We start from the raw sequence: 13272 nt of genomic DNA on the forward strand, positions 1-13272 counted from the left end.
ATGAAGGGAATATAAGCTGTAAATTAGAAAATGCAAACATATTTATTGCATTGTTGAAGTTGGCCAGTGAATATTACAGGCACAGAACTGTACTACAGCTGCAGTAGATATAGTCGTGTTTTCCTTGAACCCTGTGGTCACAGTTTATTTGTACATTTTGTTTTCTCTGATCTTACATAGCAGCAGTGAAAGAGCAATATGTGCTGTACAAACTGAGATGGACCTTAGGTGTGTGGAGGTGTCGTTCAGAGGGCTCAGATTGTCTGCATTATATGAGACCTTAACCCTTTAAGACCTACCATAGAACCAAGTCCGCCAGAGCTTATATTATATTTTTACATGCTGTAGTGCCATTTTTGGGAGCATTTCAGGTTGCTATACATCAATACAACCATTATAGCCCAAATTTTAATAATATGTATGCATTAAGTGCATAGTAATTACATAAATTGCAAAAAAGTGCAATAAACTACAAAAAAATTGAAAATCGTTTTGTTTTTTTTAACATATATTTCTAGTTAGAGAAATTTAAGAAGCTTATCCCTCAAAACTGCAAATACAAAAAAGTTGCACAAAATAGTTTTCCATCACAGGAAATTTATTTTGAGTGTCTTTATAGTTTTGTTTTTGAAATACACCAATTTTTATATACTGCAGGAAAAACGAAAATAAATATTATGATGCAAATTTGCAAAAAAAAATATAAACTATTTCCAGCAGTGCACTTTGAGTCCTAAGCATCCCAGAAATGATACAGAAAGTCTTAAAGTCAAACATAACTATTAAAAACACCAGTATAGGCTCATAAGGCCCTGAAGGTAAAAAACTACATTTCCGCAAAATGACGTCACTTCCGGTTTCACGCAGGTCATGGCGGACATGCGATAGTTCGCGCTGATGGAGGTAGGAAGTGTTACGAACAGCTGATCGGATCGGCTTTAAAGGGTTAACATGCACCTTCTGCCAGAGGACGGCATTACTTGGCTGAAATCCTGATACAATATCAGCTGAATTAAACCCCATTTCTGCTGCTTCTGCTGCTGACATTGTGTTTAGACTTTAATATTTTCCTGTGTTATTAGCTGCAGGACGTGGACTCAGCGAGCCATGATAAGCAGTCTGAAGACAGTGAGAATAACCATCTTTTATTCAAAACCCAGGCAAATTGTTAATTATGTCTTTAAGAGGCAGGGCTCAGCGACTCTTCGGCATAACACGAAATAATTAAGATATGTTTCCCTGATTCTTGCTCAGCGCTTAAAAGGAAACATTTGCTGCGAAGTGACTCATCATTACCTCACCTACATTTGTGAATGAGGTCACTGTGTCAGGGGTATTAATGAGGTTTTTTCCAGCATCTCCTCCACAGGATTATATTATTTCTGGAATCTTTTATGATAGCTGTGACATTTTCTTCTCTGTCGCCCTGCTCATGTCACTGCTTTTCTCACACTCTGACATAAACGCCGGATAAGCACTTTTGCTGAATCCATGAGAAATGATGCTGTCTCTTCACACATCGTGTCTCACCATAGGTCCAGCCAGTTGCCTCACTTCATCTTTATTTTATTTTTTACATCTTTATAGTGCAAATATGTAATATGAACCATGCCATGCATCACAGCATTTATACCTTGAGCTAGTTTGTAGTGTACTTTCCTAGATGGGATTTTGAAACATAAAAGGCACTAAGAAACACAATCGATACTATAAATGCTAAGAAGCACAAAACTCGAAACACAGCAAAATATAGAGAGACAGCCCAACACGAGGCACAAACTGCAGTTTAATGAAGCACCAGGGAAACAGGAAGTAGGGAAATATTCATGAAAGCATGACTGACCCCTCTTTGAAAACTGACTGAGCTGCTGCTGCACATCCATAATGTCAATCTGCCGTTCCACCTATGCTGCTTCCAAGTAGGGCTGCCACAACCGATTATTTTGATAGTCGACTAGTCACCGATTATTTTTGCGATTAGTCGACTAATCAGATCATGCATCCATTGGACGTACAGCTTATTGCACCAGCATGCATCTGCTCTTATATGACTATCATTAGCTTACAGCTTTAAGTGTTTAAGGTATTTGCTAACTAAAAATAAAGACAAGATGATAGTTTATTAAATTTTAATGAAATTTGCAGATTGTTTCGGTTTAATAAACTCCTTGCTATCTAAGATATAACAGGACACTGGAGTATATTCTCCAGCATCTCACACTTCTGATAATCAGTTGTCTGCTTGACTTTTATTCAGCTGTGTAAAAACTATAACTTTAATCTCAGCCAAACCGATTTACTCAGGAACAAATAAAATACAAAAAAAAAGCCAAACAATAACATTTTTAAGTTATGTAAGTCAGCAGTCTCCAACCTTTTTTGCGCCACGGACCGGTTTATGCCCGACAATATTTTCATGGACCGGCCTTTAAGGTGTCGCAGATAAGTACAACAAAATAAAACTAGTACCGGTACCGACAAAAAGAAAATTTATTCATAACACACGTGAAAAGACCAAGGAAAACCGAGTAAACGATAAAAACGATAACAAAATAACGCTGAAAACCGATAAAAACCCTGAAAACCATACATTTCACACCTGAGCCTCAACTCTCGCGGCCCGGTACCAAACGACTCACGGACCGGTACCGGTCCGAGACCCAGGGGTTGGGGACTACTGATCTAAGTGACTTATATATGTTTGACCTGAGTAGCAAAAGACAGCCGTGGGTTTGAAAACGATTTGCCGGGAGTCCGGTGTTCTCACGGCTCTAGTGAGCCTTGCCCCCGGCTAGCTATCGAGCTAGTGGGTAACAGATGTCTCCGAAAACGTCTGTTATTTGAAAATATGTGGTGTCTTGATAAACTGAGCAGATATTTGAGGTTTACACAGCTACATTCTCGGGGTTTAACGGCAGCTGGCATCCTTGTACATGCAGTGCTGCCATCTTCTGTTTCAGTCCGTTATTACACTCTTAAATCCTACTATTTATTCCTGCGTCTTTTGGGATCTTACAAAGCTTCAAACGACGCGTCGACTATTAAATCGGTCATCGACGATTTTGATAGTCGACGTAATCGTGACTAGTCGACTAATCGTGGCAGCCCTACTTCCAAGGTTCGGTATCTTGTGCATTCAGAGATGCTCATCTGCATACGTTGGTTGTAACAAGCGGCCCCTTCCCATCTGCTCTAAGCAGTCTGGCCATTCTCCTCTGAGCTGTGACATCAACAAGGCATTTTTACCCAGACAGCCGGTCACCTTGACCATGTCTGGATGCCTAAATGCATTAAATCGCTGCAATGTGATTAGATTAGATTCAATATTTACATTAAGAAACAGTTTCAAAGGTAAACCTAATGAAGTGGCCATCAGTATGTATCACCACAAGAGCCTTAATTAGGGCTTCTGTTGAAGTTAGGGTATAAACACCTTAAATTAAAATGATGAAGAGGACGTGGTTCATTTGTTTTCTATTATGCTGGTGTCTGCAGTGCTGAACACCATTATGCATCGTATTGACTTTGTTTCTGCTTTAGCTCCTGTTAAGTCAGTGATTTACGTTTGTCATTCAGTAAGATTAGTTAAACTGCAGAGCAGACTCAGACCACAAATTATGTAAAATGTTTGACTAGAGAAGAATGGAAATACTATCAGTCATGTTTGATTTATTTCAATCTTCAGCTGCGTATCCGTGAGTGTAAGTTTAGTTAGAAATGTGTGTTTAGAAATGTAGCATGGCTGCATGATGATAAAGGGAAGGGCATATGATGGAAACATTCTTTAGGTAGAGAAGAAAACATGGATTGCAAAACAATTGATCTTTGAAGAGCATCTTCATCTTTTTTCTTCACCTACAGCAGTGACTGCAAAGCAAAAATCGAACCATAGTAAATCTCATGCATCAGAATAGGAACACGTTACTCCATCCTCCTCCTCCTCCTTTGGAAACTTTTAGTAGTGAGGTTATAAACAATTAAACTGCCTGAAAACACAAAAACAACATTTTAAATTTCTGATAGTCAAGCTATTGCTTCTCGTTTGATGTGATATTACAGCCTAAAAGGTCTTAAAATTAAATATGACATTAGCCACAGCCACTAAATTGCCATTAGATACAAATATTTTGAACAGCTTTTACTGGAGGAGATGGGTGCTCTTTACTCTTAGCTTCAGTGCAAACATTAATAATAAATAAGTATCTAGACCATAATCTTTTACACTGGTAAATTTAGCTGTGCTGAAATAGCAGCATGGCTCTAAAGATGGTTAATGTCAGGAAGTCTGACATCTACTTGGGTTCACAAAAATGTTAACAAATCGTAATCGAAAGTGTTTGGCTGATTAGTTTTAATTACGTGCTGCTGTTATATAATGCACATGGGGTGAAGACTCTCATCTTTAACATGAGATAGGTTTAGAAATGACAGATCACACACTGAGCGTGGTTTTTACTTCCTAAATCCAAAAACTAAATATAGGAAAAAGAAAAAAACCAAAAACTGTAAAAACACATCAACAGACAACAACTGGAAACAGCTTCAGCTGCCAGTCATTAGGCCTTTGGGCAGTCATCATGTTAGTTATGATTATGGTCATTTTATGCACTTGGATGCGCTTTCGTCTCAAAGCAAGAAGGTTCCTCTTGCCCTGTGATTGCTGGGTTTGGCTCAAGGTCCACAGCAACCCTGAAACTGCATACATGGGTAAAAGTTGGATGGATGGATGACAGTTTTAGGCAACCCTGCTATCTGTCTATGCGCCTATGCTCTATTAACAAACAGCATGTTCCGTCTTTTCTTTAAAAGGCTTTCTGAAACCAACCAGGAGATGATCTGTTCTGTTTTCTCCATTGCAGGTCCACTTTCCAGATGTAGAGCGGGTGGAGTGGCTGAACAAGGTAACGAATCGAGCAGCTGCCTCTTGAATTTGCCTGCTTGAGTGAAGCCCTCCTCGTTTTTCATGCCTTGTAAAAGCTGTGGGAAATGGGATGTCTGTTGCCATCTGCTAACTCTCCTCTTCTTGCTGTCTGTTGCCACACTGCAGCACATCTGACTTAACATGCAGGCCCGTTCCTGCAACGCTGTGAAATGCATTAACCCTTGCGAATCCCATGATAGCAACCAGGATGTAAATTTGGAGTCACTCCCGAGTATACATTAAACTGAGCAAGCTGGAGATTTAAAACATTCATGTGTTAGTCTTTTTGCTTGATGTGCATGGGTTTGACAAATAGAACTAGACTTAAATAGAACTACACTTTGAATATTTTACTGTAAAGGATGTACCCCTCAATGTTTAAAGTCCTGGAGCAAATACATTTTTATATCCTTTTAGAATAATCATATAATGAATATTTTTCTTTGATTTGTTCCAAAACTCTTTGATTTCTCTCTTTCTGTATCCCCTTAGACTGTGAAACAGATGTGGCCCTACATCTGCCAGTTTGTGGAAAAACTGTTCCACGACGTGATCGAGCCGGCGGTGAAGGAGTCCAACGCCCACCTCAGCACCTTCTCCTTCACCAAGTTCGACATGGGAGACAAAGTGAGCATCTCGATGTGATAAAACAAGCTGCTAGCAGCAGGTGCCGTGGGTCAGCTGATGAGGGTGCGCCGTGGCTAGAACACGAACGTGCATGCATGTCGCTGACATATGCTCTCGTTGCACAAATAGTTTCCGTGCGGGGGTCTGCAGAGGGGTCGACCTTGTGCTAACCACGTGGGGGTTGGGAGGGGTGACGGAGTGGCCGTAATGCTTCCTTATGTTATGTTGCAGCCGCTGAGGATCAACGGGGTCAAGGTTTACACGGAAAACGTGGATAAGCGACAGATCATTATGGATCTGCAGATCAGGTGAGCCAACCTGTCTAAAAATGTTTATCGTCTAGCGTTCTCTCCTGCCATTATAGTTATAGACACTACTTGCTTGGCTCTTTTGTTAAAAATACAACACGAGAACAACTGGAGTATCTGTTTTCAATGCAGCTAAAGAAACTCACATTGCTTTCATGCAGAGGTCAGTATGTAAATAGCCTCTTTCCACTTAGGTCTGTGCAAGTTAATATCTTCTGCTTTGTGCACACGAGAATCCATTGTAGGAATAGCATACACAGCAAACAGCATTAAATTCACATTTCCTGGAAAGGATTGGAACTTCAAAGGCCTGAATCAAAGTCTTAAAAAGTGATGGAACCCTGATAGAGGGTTTTTACGAGACATACTTTTGCTTTTTATCACCCAGCTTTGTTGGCAACACTGAGATCGAAGTAGACATCAAACGCTACTACTGCAAAGCTGGCATCAAGAGCATCCAGGTGAGGAAATCCCTTTTTTTTTTGTTGTTTCATATCCTCATAGAGGTACTTTCCCTTGGTAAGAAATAAGGACTGCACACTGGAAACAGAAACACAGCAGGAAGCAATGCACAAAAAGGCTGTTAACTCAAGTAAGAGGTGATCTTGTCAGGTCTAAGTGTTCAGTTTCACTAGACTGGTGAAGGTGAAGACAATCAGAAAAACAGCAGGTAACACAGGAGGAAGGAAAACAGGGGAAATCAGAATACTATCAAATCAAAACAGGAAGTTTTCATGTCTCTGTGATTAACACAGATAACCCAACCAAAGAGACAAGGCAGAGAGGACAAAGGGAAACACTGGGGACACTAGATGCACAACAAAGAAATAATAAAAGTGAAATAGAAACTAAAACTCATACAAATAACATACAGAAACCTAGAACCATGACAGGTATATCTCCCAAAAGAAAAAAGCTGGTGAATTTACTGTGTGTCACCACCATTACCACAGTTTCTCCCCAGTTTCCAGTCATTCAGCTGTCAAGTAAATGTCCATGCTCTTGTTTTTATTATTACAGGATTAATAATCCTGCTTTTCTTATATATATATATCAACACCTATCAGGGGTTTCTGATGTTGAGAACTACTAGTGTTGTGCTGGAAAAAAGGAAAATGACTTATAATGGAAGCCGATTGTTTCTTATCAAAGTCCAGTAACAAAACAACGTAAATAAAGCAATCCAGAAAACTGCAGGCGCTACCACAAAGACAAGACATAATAAGAAACAATCAGCATACCAGACATATGTGGAGAAGATACTAACAAACTCAAGGAAAGATCAGTGGGAAAAAATGAAGCTATCACAAATCCCAACAAGAGAAACACAGATCATAATTCAAAGGAGACATTCTCAGACTTTGAACAGACAAATAGTGTTTTCAAAAGCTTTACTGTTTGTTCTGATTTGGTCACGAGGACCTTTATTTTTAAAAAGTGTCTCTTAAACAAAGTTTTAAACAAACTAAAACAGCTAAACCTTAATTATGTTGCTTTGGAAGATTGCCTTTGACTACACAGCCCAATTACTTTGAAGTATTTTGTGTCTGTGTGTTGTTGTTATTCTTGCTGCTCCTTTCTCCCCTTTGTGTATTGCTGTCGAGTAGCAGCAGGCAGAAAAAAGGCAATCTGTGCTCCTCCTTGGAGACCCAGTGCCGTCAGGTCTGTCCCTGGCCCTGTTATGAAACCCAGGCACACTGTATCTCTGTAGACTATAATCATCCACTAATACATTAGTCAACATTTGAGCTGGATTATATTACAAAAATTACAAAGGTGGGTTTGGCTTCATATTAAGCTTAGATGGGTTGGATTAAACTTTTTAACCACTGCTGCTTTACACTAATAGCCCATTAAACCTGCAAATAAATCACGTGTTGTATTAAATTGCAGTATTTTTTAGCAGGTCCATTATTTTAAATGTTCATATTTTGTTGTTTCCCCTGCCAGTCTCCTGGCAGCCTAGGTCACCATGCCTTTAAGCCATTATTATTCCTTTGGACAGTTTTGTCAATATTGCTATAAATACTCCAGAGTCCAGCAAGAAACTGCCACGGCTCTGTGTGAAATACACCACCACTTACTTTTGGTGTGATCTTTGCACAAGTTATTGCACCTAAATGAAGCTTAACTTTTTCTACCTGTTCTCTTTGACGTTCCAGGACTTGATTTTACTGTTCTGGCTTTGTGTAAGTTTTATGTTCTAAGGAGCTGATTCAATCTCACAGTTAACAGAGCGAGAGAGGAAATAGAGAAATACATTTAAGTCTAAAGAACTGCCTGCAAACACAAAAACAAGAGTACTATTGGTTTTTAGTTTCACAGGGGCTTTAGTCATTAGTATCGGATTTACTGGCGTAATTCACTTTCCATTCGGACAACATTTTCTGACTGTCATTCCTCCAAAAAAGGAATATAACTCCACAACAAATATACTGGTGCTAGAATTCAAACCTCCTTTGTTCCCATTCTGCAGGATTAGAGCAGCTGTGTGGTGTTCCACATGATACATCTAAAGCACTAAACCATAATCCTCATAATTGTCATAATATGTTTTGAAGAAGGTGGAGGATCACACAGGGCAGGTGTGAAGTCAAGCAGCGATAGAGTTTCCAACCTGTCATGCGCTAGAGCTCCAGCGGCACTGCTGCTGACGAATGTCAGGGGTCAGCAGGGTGTGAGTTCCCTGTAGCTTTCTGTTTGTGTTTGTGGATATCAACGTGTTGTTCCTCTTATGTTTCCATAGATCCACGGTGTGTTGAGAGTGGTGATGGAGCCGTTGCTGGGTGATATACCTCTCGTCGGAGCTCTGTCTTTGTTCTTCTTGAAGAAGCCAGTAAGTGCATAAGCTAATAATGTTGAACTGAGTAACTTTATCAGTCAGACTAACTTAACAGAGGAGCAGCTGAGGTTATAATGACACTGCAGTTTGATGAAATGCAGCATGAATAGAGTGGAGGCTGTTTAACCACAAAGCCAAGATGGCATCACAGTTCAGCACATTACTAATTCAGGGTTATACTCTCAATTGACATTCAGAAAGAATGACAACTTTGTGTTATTACATATAATAATACTACACTGGCCAAGGTTGGCATGATTATCCTGCTGTCCTGAATATTTAAAATGCTCCTCTGAGTATTTCACCGTTCTTACTATGCCTAACATTTCACCTCATAAAGCATCTTGTTTTTGTGCTTTACTTATTCCCTTGCCTTTTAATGCAGATACAATGGACATAAATTAAAGCTAAAAAGGGTCATTTGAGTCAAAGTCACGACTGGATCACAGTAGGACGTGTTTCTTATTATTTGCAGCATTAATTTCCAGCGTAATTTCAGTCTCTTTTACTTCACTGTGCTTACCGTCGGACATTGTTTGTGCTCTTGCGGTGCAAGCAGTGTTCACATGATTTGCATTTACATTTCCAGTTGCTTACGCATCGATTATTTTCCAGTTGAGGCTCCATTATTCTCCTGGTTCAACTCCTAGACAGAGCCACTGCTGCACAGCTTAAAAACGTTTGACCGATTTATATCAAATGCGAGGGCCCAGTGGAGCTGTAGCGGTGCTTTAAATAGCTGCAGATCAAGCCAGACCTACTTTGGCATTTTTTTTTTTTTTTTACCCCAGGCACTGAACTAAAGCTCAAGGTGGAGACATTACTGTTGGAGACTGAAGGAAGAAGCAGCTTCCACTCAGTAAATTCCCCACATGCAAAGATATCCGCACATGCATTTAGGTGCTTTAGTCTTCTTTCAGCTCCTACACCAGCAACATCACATTGGGTTCCTGGAGGAAAAAGAAAAAGAACTAGAAAAATTTGCATTTCCTGCGAAAATGCAGTGTGGATGCTTAAAGCTGAAGCTGTATGCAAAAAGTAGCTGAAAAAGCTGAAAAGTTGCAGAAATTGTAAAAACTTTGCAGAAGCAAAAGAAGTTTGCTAAAATGGAATAACTTAGCAGAACTGCAATATCTTAGAGGAAACATAATACTTGGCAGAGATACAATAGCATAGCAGAATTTAGCAGAAATATTGTAACTTACCAGAAACATGATAACTTCTCAAAAATACAAGAATTTAGGAGAAATAGTATAAGATAACAGAAAGAATATATTTAGCCAAAAATACTTAAACATTACAGAAACACTATGATTTAGAAAAATAGTACAACAGAGCAGAAATATTGTGATTTACCAGAGACACTGTGATGAACTATGAATATTGTAATTTTAAATTAAGACTATGTTTTAGCACAAATATTATAATTTGGCAGAAATACTATAATTTAGCAGAAATACTATATTAAGCACAAATCCTATAAAAAGCAGAAATGGTATGATTAAGCATAAATACTACATTTAGTAGAAATACTTTGTTTTAGCACAAATCCCATAAAAAGCAGAAATACTGTACTATGATTTAGTAGAAAAACTATAATTAATCAGAAATACTAAATTTAGCAGAAATACTATATTAAGCACAAATCCTATGAAAAGCAGAAATAATATGATTAAGCATAAATACTACATTTAGCAGAAATACTATATTAAGCACAAATCTTATAAAAAGCAGAAATACTATATTAAGCACAAATCCTATAAAAGCAGAAATAGTATATTAAGCACAAATCTTATAAAATAGCAGAAATAGTATGATTTAGCACAATAGTAATAAGTTAAACAGAAAAATTGGAAAAGCAAAATGGACAGCTGAAAAAATGCTGAACATGCTGAGGGTCCCTCAAATATACTTGTTAAATGACAAAAATCTGAAAAAAAATTTATGACAGCCACACAATTACAAATATGTACACATGAGGAAACACACATGCACATAGAGACACACACACAAGATCCAATTCAGTCAACCAGTCTAACTATATTCAATTTAAATCCTACAATGACATGCTGCCAAATAAGGGCAGGGTCCTCTCTCTCCCACTAAACACACACACACACACACACACACACACACACACACACACACACAGAGGGAGAGAGCTGCCGAATTTAAATCCACCAATCAGAGTGGCTGTTTACGTTTTCCCGCCAAAACAGGTGCATCTTTTTACACACGCAGCACAGAGAGGCACAGGATTATTGCAGTCTATTTCTCATAGTGAGGACTCCCCTCAAACAAATGACCATAATTTCCTAACCGTAGGGGCTAGAGCGGTCATTCTTACACCGTTTTGTTCAGAAGTGATTGGGGAATCTTCAAGTGTTGACAATTTATCATTAAAATATGAATTTTTAGAGATATATGACATGGATGACTTATTGACTTAGAAGCCACGAATTCCCCAATATGCAAATTTGAATGGCTGAGGCCACATATATGATTGGCTGGCTGGGAAGCCATGCAGGCCCTGATTTGTGGATTTGAATTCCTCAGCCCTGATATGATTGGCTGGCTTAGAAGCCATGAAGGCCCCAATATGCAAATTTGAATGCCTCAGGACACATATATGATTGGCTGGGAAGCCGTGCAGGCCCTGATTTGAAAATTTGAATGTCTCAGTCCTCAGAGAGGATTGGCTGCCTGGGGACCTGGCAGATATATATATAGAAATACTATGATTAAGCATAAATACTACATTTAGTAGAAATACTATGTTTTCGCACAAATACTATAAAAAGCAGAAATACTATAATTTAGCAGAAATACTATATTAGGCACAAATAGTATAAAAAGCAGAAATACTATATTAGGTACAAATCCTATAAAAAGCAGAAATACTATATTAGGCACAAATCCTATAAAAAGCAGAAATACTATATTAGGCACAAATAGTATAAAAAGCAGAAATACTATAATTTAGCAGAAATACTATGTTAGGCACAAATCTTATAAAAAGAATAAATACTATAATTTAGCAGAAATACTATATTATGCACAAATCTTATGAAAAGCAGAAATAGTATGATTTAGCAGAAATACTGTATTTAGCACAAGTGCCGAAAAGTACCAGAAATACTATGATTTAGCAGAATAGTAATAACTTACAAAATTACAAATATGGAGGCATATTGAAACAGAAATGCACAGAGGGACACACAAACACAGGCTCTAATCCAGTCAACCAGTCTAACTATATTCAATTTAAATCCTACAATGACATGCTGCCAAATAAGGGCAGGGTCCTCTCTCTCCCACTAAACACACACACACACACACACACACACACACACACACACACACACACACACACACACACACACACACAGACAGACACAGAGGGACACAGAGGGAGAGAGCTGCCGAATTTAAATCCACCAATCAGAGTGGCTGTTTACGTTTTCCTGCCAAAACAGGTGCATCTTTTTACACACGCAGCACAGAGAGGCACAGGATTTTTGCAGTCTATTTCTCATAGTGACGACTCCCCTCAAACAAATGACCATAATTTCCTAACCGTAGGGGCTAGAACGGTCATTCTTAAACCGTTTTGTTCAGAAGAGATGGGGGAATCTTCCAGTGTTAACAATTTATCATTAAAATGTGAATTTTTAGAGATATACGACATGGATGACTTGTTGACTTAGAAGCCACGAATTCCCCAATATGCAAATTTGAATGCCTGAGGCCACATATATGATTGGCTGCCTGGGAAGCCGTGCAGGCCCTGATTTGTGGATTTGAATTCCTCAGCCCTCAGATATGATTGGCTGGCTTAGAAGCCATGAAGGCCCCAATATGCAAATTTGAATGCCTCAGGACACATATATGATTGGCTGGGAAACCGTGCAGGCCCTGATTTGAAAATTTGAATGTCTAAGTCCTCACAGAGGATTGGCTGCCTGGGGACCAGGCAGAAATATATAGAAATACTATGATTAAGCATAAATACTACATTTAGTAGAAATACTATGTTTTAGCACAAATACTATAAAAAGCAGAAATACTATAATTTAGCAGAAATACTATATTAAGCACAAATTCTATAAAAAGCAGAAATACTATATTAAGCACAAATTCTATAAAAAGCAGAAATACTATATTAAGCACAAATCCTATTAAAAGCAGAAATACTATATTAAGCACAAATCTTATAAAATAGCAGAAACAGTATGATTTAGCACAATAGTAATAAGTTAAACAGAAAAATTGGAAAAGCAAAATGGACAGCTGAAAAAATGCTGAACATGCTGAGGGTCCCTCAAATATACTTGTTAAATGAAAAAATCAGCAAAAAAATGCACAGGGAGAGAGAAGTAAGTTTCTAGGTCAGCCTGGGAGCTGCTGAATTTGAATCCACCAATCAGAGAGCCTGTGTACTTTTTCCCGCCAAAACATGTGCCTCTTTTTACACACGCAGCACAGAGAGGCACAGGATTATTGCAGCCTATTTCTCATAGTGAGGACTCCCCTCAAACAAATGACCATAATTTCCAAACCGTAGGGGCTAGAGC

At 38.6% G+C, this 13272-nt stretch overlaps 1 protein-coding gene across 2 annotated transcripts in view; it reads left to right on the forward strand.

Moving 5' to 3' along the window:
- esyt2b (extended synaptotagmin-like protein 2b) overlaps positions 1–13272 on the forward strand; it is a 58401-nt gene that overhangs the window by 3530 nt on the left and 41599 nt on the right. For both annotated transcript variants that reach the window (XM_080864962.1, XM_080864963.1), the window contains exons 2-6: positions 4860–4901; positions 5414–5548; positions 5780–5856; positions 6245–6317; positions 8603–8692. In XM_080864962.1, coding sequence (XP_080721088.1) covers positions 4860–4901; positions 5414–5548; positions 5780–5856; positions 6245–6317; positions 8603–8692 — 417 coding nt within the window. The remainder of the gene's footprint in view (positions 1–4859; positions 4902–5413; positions 5549–5779; positions 5857–6244; positions 6318–8602; positions 8693–13272) is intronic.

Source organism: Rhamphochromis sp. 'chilingali' (genome assembly GCF_963969265.1).
Source record: "Rhamphochromis sp. 'chilingali' genome assembly, chromosome: 18".
NCBI lineage: Eukaryota > Metazoa > Chordata > Actinopteri > Cichliformes > Cichlidae > Rhamphochromis > Rhamphochromis sp. 'chilingali'.